We start from the raw sequence: 23,450 nt of genomic DNA on the forward strand, positions 1-23,450 counted from the left end.
TTACAAAAGAAGAAATTGAGACCAACAAAATAAATTTTTAAAATATGAGGAACTCAGGCAGCTGTCAAAATTCTGGTTTTGTTTTCCATTCTTCTCTACCTGCGGAATTAAACTTTTTATATGTTATCCAAACTTCTTGCAAAGAGTAACTGCAACTTCAACTTAAAATCTATTTTTGTTTTTTTCTTTAAGAAACTTCTCTTAGATTATGAATGCTAAGAGTATCTCCAGGAGTCTAAGTAGAAACTGTCAGGTGAAGGTCAGTTTCTAAGAGGAAAGTACTGGGTGGAATTGAAGGAGCATAAGCTCAGTTCCAGACAAGGAGAGCTCTAGAAATACTAGCCATAAATGAAAAGTCCATAAATGAAAAGTCAATGTTTATATGTATTTGATATAAAAAGTATGGCTCATTTTCCTACTGTTTCCATAAATTCTTTGTCAGCAGTGACATTTTCAAAGTCTAAAGTTGATAAAGGTTTGTGCTTGTAAAATATATTATGACATTTAGTCACTATCAAAAGTGCCTAGATAGGAATTTTCTTTGGGGAAGTAAGACTTTGTCACTAAGGCCATGAAGCATTTAATTATAGCACTGCTTTCTTTGGCACCTGTATTTCCATAGTACTGTGTAGCATAAGTTTTTTCCCCCTTCGTTTGTCAGCATGGAATATTTTTCCTCTTTTAATATATAACATAATCAGGTTTTTCAATATTCAGTCACTTACTATAAATGGGGTTGAGTTATGTGTTTATCTGAAAGTATAGACTAGGGGTGTGTGGATGACTCAGTCAGTTAAACATCCAACTTTTTTTTTTTTTTTTTTTTTAAGCAGGAGTCTGCCTTTTTTCTTTTTAAAGATTTTATTTATTTATTTGACAGACAGAGATCACAAGTAGGCAAAGAGGTAGGCAGAGGGAGAGGGAGAAGCAGGCTTCCTGCTGAGCAGAGAGCCTGATTCAGGGCTCAATCCCAGGACCCTGGGATCATGACCTGAGCCAAAGGCAGAGGCTTTAACCCACTAAGCCACCCAGATGCCCCAACATCCAACTTTTGATTTCAGCTCAGGCTGTGATCTCAGGGTCATGAGTTTGAGCCCACATAGAGTTCCATGCTGGATGTGAAGCCTGCTTAAGATTCTTTTCCCCTCCGTTTGCCCCTTTCCCTGCTCATGCACTCTCTCTCTCTCCAAAAATAAAGTATGAAAAAGTATACTCTTAAAAATACACTTTTTTATTTTTTATTTTTTAAGATTTTATTTATTTATTTGACAGATGGAGATCACAGAGAAGCAGACAGAGAGAGAGGAGGAAGCAAGCTCTCTGTGGAGCAGAGAGCCCAATGCGGGGCTCAATCCCAGGATCCTGGGATCGTGACCTGAGCCAAAGGCAGAGGCTTTAACCCACTGAGCCACCCAGGCGCCCCTAAAAATACATTTTTTTTTAAAAAAAGTATAGACTAGCAACAACCTAATAAAAGTAAATATATGCAATGCTTGTATATTCTGATTCAACAGTCTGCTTAATATACTGTAGTTCTAGAAATTAGCCGATTAATTTATTAGTAGACTTGATTCCTGAAAAACAGTTTCTGGAACACTGGGAAAATTTTGATTCCTCACTGTTTTTCATTAGCATCATGTTCATTTTTGCCTTTTTAACCTTTAAGTCTTTTGTCTTCATCGAATAGAATAACTTGGTGTGCACTCCTTCATGACCCAGTTATCCTTCAGTCTGGGTTTAAGTCTCATCTCTCTCATAAAGCCTTCTCTACTTAATCCAACACAATTTTTTTTTCTTTTCTGAAATTCTGTTGCTTTTCTCTTTAATGTAGTTTAAATTGTCTTCTAGATTATATACGTTGACTTTATTTTTTTAGCTGCTTTCATGGATGTTATTTCCTTTTATCCTTAGACCCTGGAAATAGTTAAGAAAGGCAATATTATTCTCCATTTTATGATACAAAAAATAAGAATAGATATTTATTTCTTGAAGATAACACTTCAGCCCAAATCTTCATTCTAAAATCTGCTTTGCTTATACTGTATCACTTCAAGTTTTATACTTTACCTGCTATTCCTACCACATGCTAAGCACATAGTGGTATTTTCAGTTGATTGGTTTAAAGTAAGTTGTTTCTAATCAAACTTGTATCTATTTCTTTTAAAGAGCTCTGCAGTTAATTAACTAATTAATTCTAGAGTCTTTTGTCATAATTAATCTTGAAGCCTGAGTTCTTCAAAGGGGCAACATTTGTTTAAGATTTAAAGTTTGGACTATGTAAATTATTCTTATTTATTTATCAAATGTCATTGTGTACCATATGCCTAATATTATTGATAGCCCTGGATATGGACAAATGTTGATTACATTATTTTGTTAGTAATATTCAGTCTTTTCTTATTTATGCAGGAGAGATTAAACAGATTCTAGAAAATGAACTTCAGATACCTGTGTCTAAAATGCTGTTGAAAGGCTGGAAGACCGGAGATGTGGAAGACAGTGTGAGTTTCTTAATTGCCTAGAAATAAAAGGAAATTAAGTCATGCAATTGACTAAATGATACATAAAAATTGGTTTTTATTAGTTTTCATACATATGACAGAAGTAGATTTTGGTAATAGCAACTTAGTTTAAGGAATCAGCAAATAGTGTTGATCTAGTTAAAAAACATTTTCATGGTAAACCAACAATAGTTTTGAATGAGTTAGGTATGTAATTGAAAACACTGTATGGCATGTTTTTCCTATTTCTGTTATTTAGGAGTTAGTTTGGCACTCTCTTATGAGAGCTTTTACTTTTTTATCAAACCTCATAGGGTGTCAGTAAGTACCCTGGAATAATTTACTGAACAATTACTTACTGGCCTGCAAGAAGTCATGCACAATGTATACATGTATGCCAAATATTGATTATGGAACAAAGATAATAAGACATTTTTTTAAACTTGGAAAATTTAATGATAAGAATCTTTGTTTACTTGGGTAATGGCCAGTGCATGGAATGAATTGTACTTTAAGAATTTTCATAAAGTGTTGCAATTTTAAGGCAGTAGTTGCTGTTCTTAAGAACCCAGTAGCAGCTTCAGGTATTAAATATTTCACACACTCTTTCTTTGTCTGACAGAGAGAGTAGGGAGGGATTGAAAGAAATGAATTAACTCTAGAGTTTTAGATGTTTAAAGTGCAAATAATAATCAAATCCTTTCATAGTTATTAACTTGATATTTCAGTATCTAGGCATAAACTTACAGTGTTCAACTTTTGGTTCAGTTCTTTGTCAATGACTTCTGGTAGACATTGTGCCTATAAATATGTATACATGAATTCATTTGGTATGTGGAGGTGTTTGGAGTATTTAAGTAGATATTTATATGAATTTCACATTAGCAAGATATTTATAAATTTAGATACAAATTAGTGGTGTATATCAGACTTTCTTCATGGAACCAGGTTGTAAATATTTTAGGCTTTACAGTCTCCATTGCAGCTACTCAGTTCTGCTGTTGTAATGTGAAAGGAACCATAGGCAATATGTGAAAGAGTGAGCCATGACTGTGTTCTAATGCATCTTTATTTATGGACAGAGAAATTTGAATTTTATGTAATTTGACATATCATGAACTACTCTTTTGATTTTTTTCCCCCCACCATTTAAAGATGTGAAAATCACCCTTAACTTCTTAGGCCATATAAAAGTAGGCAACGGGATATATTTGTCCCATAGGCATAGTTGTTGACCCCTGGTGCTAGTGTAATTGAAACACAGGTTTAAAAATAAAAAGAAATGCTCCCTGAGTAAATCAACAACCTCGGTAGAAATAAAACACTAAAGTGCATTAATTTATATGGCTGTATCATTTATTTGTTCATTTATTGAGAAATTTATGGATATGCATCTGTTGCACGTGGCATTTTTCAGTCGTTTGTGTAGAGAAAGGCAGTTATTTTGAAAATGTTCTTAAAGCAGTCTCTTCTAATATCTGAACATAGTCTTTTGTTACTGACAATATCTTCAGTTACTTATTTCTATCTACTCTTTTCCTAAGGTGATTTCTGCTATTCCTATGCCATTAATTTTCTGATTGCTCCCAAATTTATATTTCCAGGTTATACGTCTGTGAATTCATGTATCCAAATTGATAATTCACTTTGTACTTGCATACCTTATGACATCTCTAAGTTAGCATGTTTAAAATGGAGCTCTTGGTTTTCCTTTCCATGCTATGTCTCTACCAGTTACCCCCAATAAACAGCAGCACCATATAGACACTGCTGAATCCAAAAATATGGGCATCCAGTCTTTTCCTATTTCAGACAACACCTAATCCCGTGGTAAGTCCTATAGCTTCTGTCTCCAAAATATATTTCAACTCTGATCACTTTTCAGTATTTTTATTGAGCTGCCTAGGCCATTAGCATCTTTTGCCCAGACCAGTGTAATAGCTTCATCATTGTTTTTCCAGCTTCCTTTCCTGGGTTCTTCCTTACATTAGCCACAGGGAAGCCAGAATGATCTTTTAAGAACATAACTTGAATTATATCACTCTCCTGTTAAAACAGTTTTTTATTGCACTTTGGATAAAATTCATGCTACTCACCATGGTTCAAAGGGCATTATATTATTTACCCAATGTTCACCTCTATGACCTCATCTTCAGCATTTCTTATCGTCACGTGCCATGATGCAGCCATAGAAACCCTCTTTTAATTCTTCTATTAGACCCAAGCACTTTATATCTTTACTTGTACCTTCAACTGCTTGGAATGCTTTACCCCCAGTTCTTCACATGGGTGGCTCTGTTTCATCCTTCAGGTCTCAGTTTAAACATTACTTTCTCTAACAGGCCTCTGTATAAAATTAGGTTCCCATCCCAGCAATTTCTACCATAGTCCCATGAGTAAATGTTTGTGAAATGAAGGAATGAATAAATAACTTAAAGAAAGTATCCATTTATATAATCATGCCATATGTGATTTGAGGGGGAAGATTTAGTGGAAAATCTTTGGGTCGTGGTGTGGCAAAAGGTTAGTAGTGACTTGATCAAGTGGTAAGAGTAAGCATTTATCAGTAATCCAACAATTAAAATAATGAAAGGTAGAAAGGTAAAAAATAATTTTAAGGTCCTGTTTTATAATTGTTCTCTGTCTTAATTCTTAGTAATTTTCTCTTTGTAAGTGGTTCTTCAATACCTTGGCCTCTTAGTTATTTGAATTTCTTTCCTACAGAAATCTTTTCCTCTACCCTGCATCAGCTATATCTTCCCCTGGTCCTATTATTTAATTATGATTCTCACATCTTAATTTCAGACTTCTATTTTCTGCCTACCATCTCTTGTCTTTCTAGCTCATTTTCCTTGGTACTTTCACTCCAACAATCCTTCCACATTACCTAGGCCTCTGGTCCATTGTTTCTATATCTGTTCATGATCATTACCTCCTTCATGTCCTCTCTTCCTTCCTTAGAGTGGATTAAATCCCACAATTAATCATTGTAATCACTGTCTTGCATATAGTCTCAACTCTTTCTTTATGGATCCTGTATGACAAAAATTCTTATTTTCAATAAATCCAACTCCATCTCTTCTGTGCCTTATGGCTGAATATGGCTGCAGGCAAACAAAATCATGGTATTGGTCTATCTTTAAATTCATGATCATAATCTTTAGAGAGTCTCTTAATGTTGCTAGGCAATCACAGTATATTTACCTGGTTTATCCACACTCCTAAATGGTTATTTTATACTTGTCCTTTCCTTAGACCTTTAAAGCACTTCTCCTTTATTCTCCTTTATTCTCACTCTCAGCTTGACTGTTTTGTTTCACTCACAAAACAAAGGCAATACAAGAAAACTTCTATAAGCTCCCAGCTTTGTCTCTGTTTACTTACACACATGCTCTTTTGTTACTCTAGATGGCCTGTCCAGTGTCCTTTCAAAAACCATGGCTCCATGTTTGCTTTGGATTACATTCTCTATCTCTTCTGGCCTATTCAAGGACTTCACTCTTAATTTTTCTATGTGTTTCCTGTATCATCAATGTTTTCCTCTAGTAGGTCATTATCTCTAATAGAATGTAACCATAAAATGATGTTCTTTCTTCCATTTTTCTCTTGATCCCCCTTCCCCTTCCAACAGTTGCTCCATTTCTCTAGTCCCCTTAATAACAAAACTTCCCCCAAAGGCTTGTTTATATTTCTTGTCTCTTTTTCTCCCCAGGCCTCCTGAGCCCAGGCTAGGCAGAGAATTGTTAGTGCTCTTGTCAAAGTACTAATGAAATGATCACATAACTAAATTCAATGGTGATCTTTTCTAATGTAATGATTTTTAAGTGCATGTGTATGTGCAGTTTTTATATCTTTAATTGATATCTCCACCTCGGACCTGTTCCCTAAATTCCAGATTGATATATCCAGCTGCTTGTCTTTTTCACTTAAATGCCTAATACACATTTCAAACTTACGTGCCCAAAATGGAAGTCCTCATCTTCAGTCTTTCCCATTTCAATTGATAGTAACTTCATTCTTCCAGTTGTTCAGTCTAAAATCATTAGGGTCATTACTGACTCCTTTCTGTCATAACCCGTATTCAGTGTGTCAAGAAATTCTTTTGGCACTATCTTCAAAATATATCCAGAATCTAGCTATTTTGCATCACTTCTACTATCACACTGACATAAGCCATTATCACCCTTATCTTCATAAAGTCCATGAGCCTTCTGTGTGCTTCTACTCTCCACTGCTAACCCCTTCCCATCTGTTTTCAACATAGCTGACAAAGAAGTTCTTTTTAAGTGTGAATCTGATCATGTCACTCGAGTAGTTTCCTGTTTCATTCAGAGTAAAAGTCAAAGACCATAGCTCAACACATTTCTTATCCCTACTGTGACTGTTCTCTCTCTGGCTTACCTCTACCAGTGTTCATTTGTCTTCTTGTTACGTTGGACATCAAGTTACATATTCGTTAAGCATCTTGTGGTGTTTTCTTTGCCTGAAATATTGTTTTTCTGTATTTTCTCATGATTTGTTTCATCACCCTTTTACGTCTTTGCTCAGTTTTCACATTCTCCAAGTGAGCTCCACTCTGATCATCCAGTTTAAAATTACAAAACTTCCTAACCCCATATTCCTTACCCCCCTTCCCTGATCTGTCTTTAGTCCAAGAAATTATCACTTTTTAATATTCAGTGACATAGCTTACTTACATTATTTATTCCTACTAAAATGTAAAGCTCTATAAGAGAGATCAGGGGATTTAGACTGTTCTGTTTACCACTATATCCTCAGTGTTTGGAATAGTCCTGACACAGAATTGGTGGCTCAATAAATATCTGTAGAATAAATATGTATGCCCTGGATTATAATGTAAAGATAAAAAATGTGTTTCTTAATGCATTTTGCTGTCAAAAAAAAAGTTTGAGGGGCACCTGGGAGGCAGAGTCAGTTAACTGTTCAGTTCTTGATCTCAGCTCATGTCTTGATCTCAGGGTTGTGAGTTTGTGCCCTAAGTTGGACTTCACACTGGGTGTGGAGCTTACTTTAAAAAACAAAAAACAACCCCCTCCCCCCCCAAAAAAAGTTTGAACTAAGTTAGTTTTTACTGTCAAGTTAGGAATTTGAAAGGTATATAGTAATTTTACAGCCAAAAAATTTAGTGAACTTTTGTATGGTTTTCAAGATGTAACTCAGATGTATTCCAAGAGTAGTTTTTTCACCCTAGATGGGTCATTTTAACAAAAAAATTCTCTGGAGTAAGAGTTAAGTGACCTAGGTAACACTTAACAGAGACCTCATCCAAGTCACCTTACTGCTCAGGCTCCCAACTCCTCATCTATAAAGTATTGGGTTGAGGTGCTCCCTATGATCTTTTCTAGGTCTTATGATCTCTGACAACCCACATTGCTATTTTTTGCTAAAGTAATCCTGGAATGAAGTGCATATTAGTTTCAAGGATGTACTTCTTCGTGAAGAAATTAATGACTCTCAACTGTGTTCTTATCTATTGTATCTCATCATGAACTAAAGCATTTGTATTTTTTAATGTTCATATTTATGCTTATTTATGGTATATATAGGAGAAACAAGTTACTTGGTTTTAATAGTGCTGCATTATTCTGTTTAGGAAATTGTTATAAGCTTCAAAAAACTACAATACTGAAAAGTTTTAAGAACTTTAGGGGAAAAGTAATGTACCACAACAGTCATTTTTTTGTCTTTTATTTTTCTTTTCCAGACCGTCTTAAAATCGCTACATTTGCCAAAAAACAACAGTCTTTATGTCCTTACACCAGACTTGCCACCACCTTCATCATCTAGTCATACTGGGTAAGGTGTTTACTTTTCCTGAGTATCTGAAATGAAGCTTGATTATTAAGTTGCTTTAAGCTGTATATAAGTACCAAAATGAAATCAAATCAAACTCTTGTTGAAGCTTTAACTCACCAACAACTACTAACTACATAAACTTTCAGACTATTTGGTTTAGATAGTTTGATTTTAGTGGTGGAATTTTTTTCCAAAGAAAATCTTTTGCAAAACTCCATTATGGGAAAAATAGTCAAAAATGATAGTGTTCTTTTTGATGGGGAAGGATTAGTGTTGGAAGGAAGAGATTGAGAAAATGGAACTCTAGCTTCTCCCATGGCTAAGGAAGGCAAACCTTTGAGGAAAATTCATCAGGCACTGCAGAATACAGCTTGAAAAGCACTGATACAACATTTCTATTAAGACTTCATTTCTTTTTGGAATAAAGTATCTTGTTCTTTTTTCATTATTCACAGTGAAACTCGGGACATTTATAGAATGGTAAATGATTTTGATATTAAATTATATATGATGTTATTATTGCTAAGTGAAACAAACTGATCTAAAGTACATGATGTTAATGATAGAGTAATAATTTTTGTGAGTACAGTATCTTTCCAGAACTATGTTTAAGTTGTTTTTAGATTTTTTCCGTTTTTATACACATTTACTTCTTTTTTAATACTACTTGGTGATTTTGTTTAGTAGGGAGACCTATGTGCCTAAACTTGGGATATTCTCAAACTTTTCCTACCGTATTAAATATTTTATTATTATATAGTAATGTTGGGTCCCCCAATAATGGGTCCCTGGTCAAAGGAGCGAGACTGATACAAAGTGAAGGTCAAGCAAAGCTTTATTTTGCACCAAGCATCAAGAATCAAACCGACCATCAGACAGACAGGTGGGAGCTGCACCTTACAGAGAGGGCGACCCCTCCCTGCCTCACAGACTAACTTTTATAGAGCAAAGGCCATGTGGTTGGGCCTGGCCACGCACAGGTGGCCAATGAGATTGTAACACACAGAGAAAGCTGCACAGTCATGCTAGATCACACATAAGTGACCAATTGAATTACCATTTACCCTATAGTAGACATTTGAACTAGCCTATCACCTTGGTCAGAATTGGTGCCCAAAAGGCAGGGCCCACACTTCTTAGTAGCTAGGGAGACAGTATGCACGCTCTACTGATTGGCTCTCTCCACCTGACCCGACTTTTCCCTGCATTTGGGCATTATCTCCACCTGACCTGACCCACCCTTGTATTTGGGCTTTGTTACCTGGGACTGGTTTCTCAGTCTTGCTTTGAAGTAAGTTCCCCTGGGGGTGGGGGCAGGGTCAGTTTAAGTTTTACTGCATAAACAACAAAATGGCTATTCAACCAAGGTAGGGCTGCTCTGGCTAAATAGGTCCCTACAGTAGGAGGAGAAAATTACTGTTTTTCTCTACTATGCTGCTCACAGACCAGTTCTGGCTACCAAATGTATGGGGTTCTTTCCCCCCACACTGGGCAATTCTTCAATAGAAGCTCGATTTTCTTCAATTTAAATAAATTCTGATACCAGCTACCTGGAGATAGCATCTAATCCCATAAGTTCAGGGCTCAGTTCCATAAGACTGTTCCCACAATGGACACTATTTCAAGTCGAGGTTGTCTACTGTGCTTCTGAACAATGGGTTATACATTGGAGGTTCTCATAGCCCCCTTCTTGGGTTTGATAATTTGCTAGAATGGCTCACAGAATTTGGAAAAGTGCTCTAGTTACCATTACCAAATTATTACAAAACACATTTTAAAGAAATAAATGAACAGCCAGATGAACAGGTATATATAGGACAAGATATGGAAGAGTCTTGAGCACAGGAGCTTAAAGTTTGGAGTGCTACCCTCACAGCATGGATGCATTCTTGTTCACCAACTTGGAAGCTCTTTAAAACACTTCCAGAAAAAGTAAAAATAAAACACTTCAGCTAGGGTTTTTTTTATAGAGGCTTTATTGCATAGGTAGGATTGACTAAATTATTGGCTATTAATAATTAACTCAACATCCAGCCCCTCTGCCCTCCCTACAAATGTGGAGGCAGGGAGAATGCAGGTAGCTGAAAGTTCCAGCCCTTTAATTACTTGCTTGCTTTCCCTTGCAACCAGTCCTCATCCTGAGGGTTCTTCTCAAAGTCATTAACTCATGAGCAAACTCTTGTGTGGCTGAAAGGGGCTTGTTATAAATAATGAAAGACCCCTTTCTCCTTCCATCTGTAATACTCTTATCATTTAGAAAGTTCCAAGGGTTCTAGGGAGCTCTTGTGGAGGTTGGGGGAGAAGACCAAATGTATATTTCTTATAGATTATGCCATTATAGGTAGATAGTAGCAAAAAAAATTAAATTTGGCTTGTACCAAAGTAGAAACCACTGAACTAAAAAAATTAAATCTAATGTAATTGTATTTGATAGACTGTTAATAGTTCATTTTGGGTTAAGAATTTAATCACTGTTAAGGTTAGGTTAAGAATCAGTCACTGACGGGACGCCTGGGTGGCTCAGTTGGTTGGACAACTGCCTTCGGCTCAGGTCATGATCTCGGAGTCCCGGGATCGAGTCCCACATCGGGCTCCCAGCTCCACGGGGAGTCTGCTTCTCTCTCTGCCCTTCTCTTCGCTCATGCTCTCTCTCCCTGTCTCTCTCTCAAATAAATAAATAAAATCTTTAAAAAAAAAAAAAAGAATCAGTCACTGTTCATTTTCCATGTTAAGATCATATATTAATGGGAGGTTGAATTTGTACATCATTGCAAACAGCCAAACAGTACTTGTAGTCCTTGTGTTTATAGCAGTATTGTTATCAACACTACATGAGATTAAGTTAAACAAGGAGTTATTTGTATGGTTCTGTATTTAGTCAGGACATTATTTTTGTAGTTAAAAAAAAATTTTTTTTAAAGATTTTATTTATTTATTTGACACAGAGAGAGATCACAAGTAGGCAGAGAGGCAGGCAGAGAGAGAGAGAGAGAGAGAGAGAAGAGGAAGCAGGCTCCCCACCGAGCAGAGAGCCCGATATGGGGCTCAATCCCAGGACCCTGGGATCATGACCTGAGCTGAAGGCAGAGGCTTTAACCCACTGAGCCACCCAGGTGCCCCTATTTTTATAGTTTAGTTAACAGAGTGTAATCACTGTCACCCAGTATGTAGTCCACATAATTATGAGCAGATAGGAGACATTATTGATTATAATCCATTGCTTTTTAGTCTTATGATTAAATTGATTTATTAAAATGTTTTCCTGGGCTAATGGAATTGTTCTTCATTGCCATGTGGCTGACCTTCCTTTGATTGTCAAATTGCTCAGTTCCTAGGCAAGCAGGGCCCTATAGTGCTTATGAAATGCAGTGTTTTATTGGCAGATGAGTACTTAATACAGCACTAAAGTGGTCTTTATGAATCTCTTCCAAAGTTTCTATTTTAATTCCAGTTAACCTATGATGTTATGTTAGTTTCAGGTGTACAATGTAGTGATTCAATAATTCCATGCATCACCTGGAGCTAATCACAACTAGTGTGCTCCTTAAGCCCTATCACCTATTTAAGCCATCCTCCTACCCACCTTCTTTCTGATAACCATTAGTTTGTTCTCTACAGTTAAGAGTCTGCTTCTTGGTTTATGTCTCTTTCTCTCTTTTTCTCCTTCGCTCATTTGTTTTGTTTCTTAAATTCCACATAGGAGTGAAATCATATGGCATATGTTTCTCTCTGACTGATTCAGTTTGGTTGGCATTATACTCTTTAGCCTCATCACATTGTTGCAAATAGTGATTTCATTTTATTTTATGGCTGAATAATATTCCATTGTATATATATACTGCGTCTTCTTTATTCATCATCAGTGGACACTTTGGCTGTTTCCATATCTTGGCCATTGTAAATAATGCTGCTATAAATATATAGGTGCATATATCCTTTTGAATTTGTTTTTTTGTATTCTTTGGGTAAATACCCGGTAGTGCAGTTGCTGATCACAGAGTAATTCTATTTTTAATGTTTTGAGGAATGTCCATACTGTTTTCAGAGTGGCTGCACCAGTTTGCATTCCCACCAACAGTGCAAGAGGGTTCTTTGTTCTCCACATCCCTGTTAAAACTTGTCGCTCATGTTTTTTGATTTTAGCCATTCTGACAAGTGTGAGGTGATACCATATGGTGATTTAGATTTGCTCTTCCCTGATGTTGAGCATCTTTTCCTGTGTCTGCTGGCCATCTGTATATCTTCTTTGGAGAAATGTCTGGTGTTTGGGTGTTGAGTTGTACAAATTCTTTATATTTAGGACACTAAGCCTTCATTGGATAATGTCATTTGCAAATAGTTCCTCCCATTCTGTAAATTTGCCTTTTGGTTTTATTGATTGTTTCCTTCACTCTGCAGAAACTTTTCATATTGATGCAATCCCAATAGTTTATTTTTATATTTGATTCTCTTGCCTCAGGACACATACCTAGAAAAAAGTTGCAATGGTTAATGTCAGAGAAGTTATTGCCTATATTATCTTCTAGGATTTTTATGGTTCCAGGTCTCACATTTAGGTCTCTTATCCATTTTGAATTTATTTTTCTGTATAATGTAGAAAAGTGGTTCAGTTTCCTTTGCATATTGCCATCCAGTTTTCCCAGCAATATTTTTGAAGAGACTGTTTTTCTCATTGGATATTCTTTCCTGCTTTGCCAAAGATTAATTGACCACGTAGGTGTGGATTTATTTCTGGGTTTTCTGTTCTGTTCCATTGATCTGTGTCTTTTTTCCCCAGTAACATACTCTTTTGATTACTACAGCATTGTAAAATAATTTGAATTCTGGAATTGTGGTGTCCCTAGATTTGCTTTTCCTTTTCAAGGTTGCTATGGCTCTTCAGGCCTTTTGTGGTTCCATATAAATTTTAGAATTGTTTGTTCCAATTCTGTGAAAAATGCCTGTGGTATTCTGATAGGGATTACATTAAATGTGTAGATTGCTCTGGTTAGTATAGACATTTTATTTATTTACTTTTTAAGCTTTTATTTATTTGACACAGAGAGAGGAAGAGATCAGCAAGAGAGGGAATACAAGCAGGGGGAATTGGAGAGGGACAATCAAACTCCCCTCTGAGCAGGGAGCTTGATGTGGGGCTGGATCCCAGGACACTGGGATCATGACCTGCGCTGAAGCAGAGCCACCCAGGCACCCCTGGTATAGACTTTTTAACAGTATTTATTCTTCTAATCCATGAGCATGGAATGTCTTCTCATTTCTTTTGTCATCTTTAATTTCTTTTATCAGTGTTTTATAGTTTTCAGAATACAGGTCTCTCAGCTGTTTGGTTAGGTTTATTCCTAGGTATCTTACTATTTTTGGTACAACTATAGATGGGATTATTTTTTAAATTTCTTTTTCTGCTGCTTCAGTATTGGAATATAGAAGTGCAGCAGATTTCTGTAGATTGAATTTGTATCCTGCAACTTACTGAATTTTTGTATCAGTTCTAGGAGTCTTTTGGGTTTTCTTTATATAGTATCGTGTCATATGCATAGTGAGCATTTTACTTCTTGCTGATCTGGATGCGCTGTATTTATTTTTGTTGTTTGATTGCTGTGGCTAAGACTTTGAGCACTATGTTGAATAGAAGTGGTGAGAGTGGGCATCCTTGTCTTTTTTCTGACTTTAGGGGAAAGGCTCTCAGTTTTTCCCCATTGAGGATGATGTTAGCTGTGGTTTTGTTCTATATGGCCTTTTGTATGTTCTCTCTAAACCTACTTTTTGAGGGTTGGTTTTTTTGTTTTGTTTTTTTAAGATTTTATTTATCCATTTGACAGGCAGGATCCCAGGACCCGGGGATCATGACCTGAGCCGAAGGCAGAAGCCTTAACCCCTGGAGCCACACTGGTACCCCTGAGGGTTTTCATCATGAATGAATGTTGTACTTTGTCCAGTGCTTTTTCTGCATTCATTGAAATGATCCTATGGTTCTTATCCTTTCTCTTATTGATATGGTGTATCAAGTTGATTAATTTGGAAATTTTGAACCATCCTTGCAGCCCAAGAATGAATCCTACTTGATCGTGGTGAATGACATTTGTTGACAAATGTCACCTGGACATTCATCGTGGTGAATGACATTGTTGGATTTGGTCTGCTAGTATCTTTTTGAGGATTTTTGTATCTATGTTCATCAGAGATATTGGCCAGTAGTTTTCTCTCTCTCTCTTTTTTGGTATTTTTTTTTTTTTTTAAGATTTTATTTATTTATTTATTTATTTGACAGAGAGAGAGAGAGAGAGAGCAAGAGCACAAGCTGTCAGAGAGGCAGGCAGAGGCAGAGAGAGAAGCAGGTTCTCCACTGAGCAAGAAGCCCGATGCGGGGCTTGATCCCAGGACCCTGAGATCATGACCCGAGCCTAAGGCATCGACTTAACCCACTGAGCCACCCAGGCGCCCCTTTGGTGTGGTATTTTTATCTGGTTTTGGTATCAGGGTAATGCTGGTGGCTTCATATAATGAATTTAGAAATTTTCCTTCCATTTCTCTTTTTTTGGAGTAGTTTGAGGATGGGTTATTAGCTCTTCTTCAAATGTTTGGTAGAATTTGCCTTGGAAGCCGTCTGGTCCTAGACTTTTGTTTGTTGTGAGTTTTTTGATTACTGATTCAATTTCATTACTGGTAATCAGTCTGCTCGAATTTTCTATTTCTTTTTCTATTTTCTATTTCTTTTGTTTAAGTTTTGGTAAGTTATTTGTTTTTAGGAATTTATCCATTTCTTCTAGGATATCCAATTTGTGAGCATGTAGTTTTCATAATATTCTCTTATAATTGTTTATATTTCTGTAGTCTTCATTATTTCTCTTCTCTCAGTTGTGATTTAATTTATTTGGGTCCTTTTTTTCCTTGATGAGTCTGGCTAGAGGCCTATCAGTTTTACTGATTTTTTCCAAAGAACCAGCTCCTGGTTTCATTGATCTTTTCTGTTGTTTTTTAAGTTTCTATATCATTTATTTGTCCTTATCTTTATTATTTCCTTCATTTTGTTGGCATTAGGTTTTGCTTTTTGCTCTTCTTCTAGCTCCTTTAGATCTAAAGTTGAATCATTTACTGGAGATTTTTCTTGCTTCCTGAGGTAGGTCTGTATTGCTGTGAACTTCCTCTTAGAACCATTTTTGCTGTATCCCAAAGGTTTTGAACCATTGTGTTTTCATTTTCATTTGTTTCCATGTACTTTTTAAAAATTTCTTTTTACTTCTTCGTTGACCGTTCATTGTTTAGTATCATGTTATTTAACCTCCATGTATTTGTGGTCTTTCCAGATTTTTTCTTGTGGTTGACTTCTAGTTTCATAGTCTTGTGGTCAGAAAAGATGCATGGTATGACTTCTTTTTAAATTTGACGTGGCCGGTTTGTTTTGCCTAATATGTGATTTATGCTGGAGAGTGTTCCATGTGCACTTGAAAAGAATGTGTATTCTGCTGTTTTAGGATGAAATGTCTAAATATATCAGTTAAATCCCTCTGGTCCAGTATGTCATTCAAAGCCATTGTTTCCTTGCTGATAATCTGTTCAGATGATCTGTCCATTGACGTTAAGTGGGGTGTTAAAGTCTCCTACTGTTATTGTATTTTTATTGATCAATTCCTTTATGTTTGTTATTGTATTTGGGTGCTCCCATATTGGGTACATAAATATTTGTATTTGTTTTATCTTCTTGTTTGATTGTCCCCTTTATTATATAGTGTCCTCCTTTATCTCTTGCTACAGTCTTTGTTTGATGTTAAGTATTGCTACTGTGGCTTTCTTTTGACATTGACTTTCATGATAAATGTTTTTCCATCCCCTCACTTTCAGTGTTTGGGCATCTTTAGGTCTAAAATGAGTCTCTTTGAGGCATCCTATAAATGGATCACTTTTTTTTAATCCATTCCATCACCCTTTATCTTTTGATTGGAGCATTTACTCCACTTACATGTTGTCATTTTGTTACTTGTTTTATGGGTGTTTCTGAAGATTTTCTCTGATCCTTTCTTGTCTTTCTTTCATGGTTTTCTTTAGTGATATATTTGGATTTCTTTCTCTTTATTCTTTGCATATATATTAGTACTTTTTGATTTGTGGTTACCATTAGCTTTATATACAACGTCTTCTTCATACAGCAATCTATATTAAGTTGATCATCATTTAAGTTTGAACTCATTTTTTTACAACTCCCCACATTTGAGGTATATGGTGTTATATATGACATTCTATTATATTATGAGTTCCTTGACTGGCTTTTTACAGAAATTCATTTTTACTACTTTTCTGTTTCCTGCTGTTATATTGTCACTTTAGGTCTCTCCTTTCCACTCAGAGTCCCTTTAATATTTCTTGCAGGCTGGCTTAGTGATCTTGAACTCCTTTCATTTTAGTTTTTCTGGGAAACTCTTATTTATTTACTTTTTTTAAAGATATTATTTATTTATTTGACAGACAGAGATCACAAGTAGGCAGAGAGGCAGGCAGAAAGAGAGGAGGAAGCAGGCTTCCTGCTGAGCAGAGAGCTCGATGCGGGGCTCGATCCCAGGACTCTGGAGATCATGACCCGAGTCGAAGGCAGAGGCTTAAACCACTGAGCCACCCAGGCGCCCCTCTGGGAAACTCTTATATCTCCTATTTGATGGTAGCCTTCTTGGGTAGAGTATTCTTGGCTGCAGATTTTTTACATTCAGCACTTTCAAATGTATTATGCCACTCTCTTCTGGTTTAGAAAGTTTCAGCTGAAAAATCCCCTGTTGGCCTTATGGGTTTTCCCATGTAAGTTATTGTTTTCTTTTTCTTGCTGCTTTTAAAAACTTTCTTCATTACTATATTTTGCCATAGTTTAATTATGTGTTGGTGTGAATCTGCTTTTATTGACTTTAATGGGGGTTTTCTGTGCCTCTCCTGTTTCTTTCCCCAGATAAGGGATGTTTACTCAGCTTTTTAAAAAAAAATATTTATTTATTTATTTGAGAGAAAGATAGCGAGAGAGAGATTATGAGCAGGGGCAGAGGGAGAAAGAGAGGGAGTAGCAGGCCCCCCACTGAACAGGGAGCCCGACATGTGGAGTTCAATCCCTGGAACCTGGGATCATGACTTGAAGGCAGACGTTTAACTAACTGAGCCACCCAAGCACCTCTGGTTTCAGCTATCATTTCTTCAAATAATTTCTCTAGCCTCTTTTCTCTTTTCTTCTTCTGGGACTCCTGTATACAAATGTTATTACATTTGATTTAGTCACTGAGTTCCCCAAGTCTTTTCTTATTTTGTGTAATTTTTTTTTCTCTCTTTTGTTTGGCTTGATTACTTTTTATTACTCTTGTCTTCTAGGTCATTAATTTGTTCCTCTGCTTCTCCCAGAAGCTGTTCATTGCTATTCATTCCATGAAGTATATTTCTCATTTTGTTTATTGATCACTTTATCTCTGTTATGTTATTACTTATCTCTGTGTTAAAGATCTCATTTATGTCCTCCGTCTTTTCTGAACCCCAGAGTGTATCCTTATGATCACTACCTTGGTGTAATCAAGTTAGGTAGCAAGTGTCCATGCTGTGCTGGTTTCTGCAGGTGGCCCTGTGGTCATGCTGAGGGGCAGGTAGTGAAATGGTGCTGGCCACTTCCTTTGTTCTGGAGTCACCTTTCCATGAATGCTCCTTCTCTGGGATGCTCTCCAAAATGAGCAAATAGCCTACCCACTGTGTCCCCCAGGAGCTCTTCAGGTCTCTGTTTCTACTCTTTGCCCTTGGGTTGTTTGCCTGCTGTCTTTCCAAGAGTAGCTTAATGCCCTCTGGGTTCTATTCCAGCCAAGTCTGTGGACCCTTAAAACTCCAGGCTTTAGGTCCCACTTGTTGCAAGAAGTCATGAAATTTGGCCCTTCTTGCTTTCCCAGCCCTCCTGACTATGGTGGCCACAGTCTGTTTTTCTCCCAAACTGTATCTCCACACTTCCTACCTTCTTTGATGTAACCTCTTCTCTACCTTTAGTTGTTGAGTTTTTTCTCCCAGTCTTCAGATGAATTTCTGGGGTTAGAATGATTTGATAATTATCTAGTTGTATTCCTCGGAAAAGGCAAGCCTAAGGTCCTTCTACTCTGCCACGATCTTCCAACCTGGTTTAATGGATTTTTACCAAGTTAAAATGATGCTGTTTCCTTTGTTGGAACAGTAGGACAAAAAAAATTCAAAGCTAAACAGAAGTCATAAAAGCACAGAGTATCTGGGGAGTGGGAGGAGGGACATCTAGAAGCTCCTGTTAATGAAAAAATCATGTTAATGCACATTTTATTTAAAAATCTAACTAAAATCCAAGTTGTTTTTCTTTTAGTGTGTTAATCTAATACATCTTTCCATAAAACTAGAGAGTAGTTTCCCTTTTTTTTGGTGATGTACATTTGATTTGATTTCATGGGAGACAATTGAAAAAGTCCATGCAAAACCTTAAATTAAGTACTATAATTATTTTGAACTTGTGATATGTTTTTAAATTGTTTACTGACAAACCATTTTATTCCCAAGGTTTGGTGAGAACTATAGATCTAGAGAACACTACAGTTTAAAACCATGTCCTATAAGAATTTTTTTTTTTTATTTTACTGCCACTAGGGGGTGCCTGGTAATTGAATCTGTTTTTATATTTACAATTTCTGAAAAAAGAAAACACTAAGAAAGAAATTTATGATATTTATGTCTATAATTATGCTTAGAATTATTTTATTTTTTACTTTTAGAATTATTTTAACATAAATTATATTTTTCAGAAAACAGAATATCAAGCTAAGAATATAAGAGCAATCTCTTATTCATAACCTATGTAACAGTTGAAAATCATCTAAAAACACTTCTTAATAAATCAGATTTCACTAATTAATAGAAAAGCGAAGCAGTATCCCGATGGCAAAACTTCAGACTATACTATAAGTCAAAGTAAAATTAGCAAAGAGAAAAAAAACTGTTAATTATACACATTTCATATTATAAGATTTAGTCCACCAAGGATTTAATTATTACATACTGGATAAAAATAACCTCTGTCCTCAAGTAGCTTATAAAGTATTAGGCTTTTTCTTAATTTGTCTCTTTACAGGAATTTTGCTTGGATGCCACTCACTCTTAATGTTCTGTCTGCCATTCAGGTTGATTCATTCAGTAAGCGCCTCTTTTCATCTACTCTAAAGGTTGGCGTTCCTGAGAGTTCTGTTCTCAGCAGTCTCTCCTACTGTAATTTCTCCCTGTAACTACTCTGATATCTACTTAGTCCTTCATTTTCCAATTATGTATAGATGACACATAGTCTGTTTATCAACCCATATGTCCTAGTTGCCAGTGGAGCTTTTCCCTGGTGTGTATCCACATGTAATTCAAAGTTGTATGTCTAGAAGTGAGAAAAGAAAAATAACCTGCATACTTCTAGAAAGAAAAAAAATTGGGAAAACTTAGTTAATACATCAGTAAGCAGTAATATGAAAAAGGAGCACAGGAAAACAGAGTAGAGAACAGAAAATACGACAGCAAAAAAAAAAAAAATCATGTATATTAAAATCTCAGTAAAGTATTAAACTCCTATTAAAAGTTCTCAAATAGGATTTTAAAAATAGTACACTATATGTTGTTCACCAGAGAATCATCTATTTTTTTAAAAAGATTTTTATTTATTTATTTATTGGAGAGAGAGACAGTGAGAGAGAGTATGAGAGGGGAGAAGGTCAGAGGGAGAAGCAGAGTGGGAGCCCAATGCGGGCCCCTGGGACTCTGGGATCACGACCTGAGCCAAAGGCAGTTGCTAAACCAACTGAGCCACCCAGGCACCCTAAAGAATCATCTTTTGGAGAAGTAGCACAGAAAAGGGAAAATAAAGGTACAGAAAATTATATTCTAGCTAAATATTAGTTAAAAGAATATATAGCAATATTAGTATCACATAAAGTTGAATTTAAGGCAAATAGTAATGAGGGCCATTTTACCAAGAAGATAGGACAGTCGTGAACTTACGTGTACAAATCAGCAAAATTGGTAGAATTACAAGGAGAAATAGAGCAACCACAATCATATACAAACATATTTCAGAAACTAATGAATTAAGCAACATATTTTTGCAGACTATAGAAGATTTGAATAGCCAAGTTAAATACAAATGGAATACATATGAAATTGGCCATTACTAGAACACAACACCAGTATCAAAGAATCACTATCATACTGACCTCATTCTCTGACCATTATGCAATTAAATTAGAGGTGAAGTAAAAATAAAAGATATCTCTGAGATTCTCCATATATTTAGATTCTACAAATGATTTATTTCAGAATTATGGGTCAAAATGAAATCATAATAGTAAACACTAGATATTTAGAAGTGAACACAGTGAGAATTCTAGATACTAAAACTTAGAACACAGGGAAAGGGGTACCTAGAGGCAAATGTGTAATCTTAATCCACTAATTAGAAGACAAGAAAGAAAACAATTGAATTGTTGTTTGATTTAAGAAAGAGAAATAACAACAGAGTAAGTCAGAAGAAAGTCAGAAGTCAGAAGAAAATAGAAGGAAAGAAAGATTAAGTAGCAGAAATTACTGATGGAGGTAATCTACAGCAAATTAATTCTTTGCTTAGAAAATCAAGCCAGGAAAAAATAAGAGTAAGTACAAATAAAAATTCAGGTATGAAAAAGGGGATTTAGCCATAGATTCAGAAGAGATTTCTTAATTAATAAAGTAGCTATTAAATTAATACTAAACATAAAGGAAATTAATAAACTGTTTTAAACAAAAATAAATATATATAAATAACAATAAAAACATGTATCTTTATATAAGAAAATCCTGAAATTTAATGAAATGGAGAGTTTTATATAAAATTTAAAGTACTAAAATTAGTATAAGAAGGAAACAGATAACCTGAAAAAAAATGGTAAGCATTAAAGAAACTGAATTAACAGTCCAAAATTTGATAATCCATTCTTTCCCACTCTCTCTACCCCACAGGATTTCCATGATGAAATCTTACCAAATCTTCATGAGAGTATCCCAATCTTAAATTCTTCCCAGAGGTCTTGCTACCTATCTTATGCTATAATGCTCATTAGAATCTTGATACCAAAACCAAAAAAAGATAATGTAAGAAAAAATTATCTCAACTTGCAACCAGAGATAATAAAAATGAGTGGAAAAAGCTTTTCTTTGCCCACTCTCAGCTTTACCATTTAATGATCTCTTTTTCCCCTGTCCCTAATCCATACCTTCAAATGGCATCTCTATCCAAATTTAAATGGTGTTATAAGATTTAAAGGAAACAATAGCCCTCTTTTGAAAAACATAACTTGATTATATTTCCTGCTCAAACCCCTCTACTAGCTTTTCATCACAATTAGGATAAAAATCCAAGTTCCTTGCTATGACCCATGAAGGATTTACATAATCTTGTTCCTGACCTTCTCCCTCATTTCATCTCTTATCACTCTTCTTCTGGCTCATAGCTTGCCAGCCACACTGGCCTACTTGCTCTTCTTTATTTTTTTTTTTAATTTAATTTATTTATTTGTCAGGGAGCGAGAGCGAGAGAGAGAGAGAGAGAAGGAGAGCGCACAAGCAGGGGGAGTGGCAGGCAGAGCAGGCAGAGGGAGAAGTAGGCTCCCGAGGAGCAAGGAGCCCCACACCAGGACTCAGGCCCAGGACTCTGGGATCATGACCTGAGCCAAAGGCAGTGGCTTAACTGACTGACCCAGCCAGGTGTCCCACCTCTTCTTTAAACATTCTAAATGTGCTTCTACTTCAGGGCATTTGCCCATTCCCTTGCCTGGAATGATATTCAATCAATAATCAATTTAGTTTATTTCTTTACTTTAGTCAGTCCTCTGCTCAAATGTCACATCCTCAGGCTTTTCTTGATCCCCCTGCCTAAAACAGCCCTTCTGTCATACTTTCTCCCTTTATCTTGCTTTATCACTGAAATGCATTACTTTATTAATATATTCATATTTCTTGTTCGTCTTCTTCATCACAATGTAAAGCTACAAGAAATCAGGGACATTTTTTTGTTCAGTGCTATAGCTTCAGCAGCTAAAAGAGTACCTAAAATATACTAGGTACTTAGAAATATTTGTAGAATAAATACTGTGAAGTGACACAGTCCTAAGGATATTTGCCTCTTAAAGACCAAAGCTAAGGAGTAAAGTTCTAGTGTTAGGATAACAAGCATTATGCAGAACAGAGATTAAATACCTGGGGAAGAGATGATCTTAAACATGTCTCATAAATGTAATGAGTTAGACAATCTTCACTTCTTAGCATGAGGTTAGCCTTTATTTTTGTCCATTGTTCCTTTTAGCTTTTCTCATCAAAATATGGAAGGAGCTCTGGCTTTATAGAACACATATACTATTCAGTTCTATAATTGCCCTACACTGGCTTTTTGGCCTCAGGTAACATTTTTCCTCTATGAGACTAGTTTCCTTAGTATTATTTCATGTATGACTATCTTCTCCAACCAGATTCAGAGCAGTGAAAAGGAAGAACATTCTTAATGAAAGTTCCCTCAGTTTATGGAAGGGTTACATATGTGAAAGACCCTTAATAACAAATACTTGTAATGAATATGAAAAGTTTCATGACTTATTGAGGAATGTGATTTTTGGTCTATGCATCCGTAGTCTCTTCATTGGCTATTTTGCTAATTGTCAAGTTTGTCATAAAGTTTTTTTATTTTATTTATTTATTTATTTATTTATTTATTTTTTTAAAGATTCCATTTATTTATTTGACAGAGAGAAATCACAAGTACACTGAGAGGCAGGCAGAGAGAGAGAGAGAGAGAAGGAAGCAGGCTCCCTGCTGAGCAGAGAGCCCGATGCGGGACTCGATCCCAGGACCCTGAGATCATGACCTGAGCCGAAGGCAGCGGCTTAACCCACTGAGCCACCCAGGCGCCCCAGTTTTTTTATTTTTTTAAAGATTTTATTTATTTATTTATTTGACAGAGACAGAGAGACAGCAAGAGAGGAAACACAAGCACGGGGAGTGGGAGTGGGAGAGTGGGGAGGCAGATGCAGGGCTCCAACCCAGGACCCTGGGATCATGACCCGAGCTAAAGGTAGATGCTTAACGACTGAGCAACCCAGGTGCCCTATA

The 23,450-nt window shown here is 36.0% G+C and overlaps 1 protein-coding gene across 1 annotated transcript in view; it reads left to right on the forward strand.

Moving 5' to 3' along the window:
• Positions 1–23,450, forward strand: part of FAF1 (Fas associated factor 1) — a 471,948-nt gene that overhangs the window by 175,828 nt on the left and 272,670 nt on the right. Inside the window, exons 5-6 of the mRNA XM_032302621.1 lie at positions 2,410–2,501; positions 8,227–8,318. Coding sequence (XP_032158512.1) covers positions 2,410–2,501; positions 8,227–8,318 — 184 coding nt within the window. The remainder of the gene's footprint in view (positions 1–2,409; positions 2,502–8,226; positions 8,319–23,450) is intronic.

Source organism: Mustela erminea, chromosome 10, assembly GCF_009829155.1.
Source record: "Mustela erminea isolate mMusErm1 chromosome 10, mMusErm1.Pri, whole genome shotgun sequence".
NCBI classification, from domain to species: domain Eukaryota; kingdom Metazoa; phylum Chordata; class Mammalia; order Carnivora; family Mustelidae; genus Mustela; species Mustela erminea.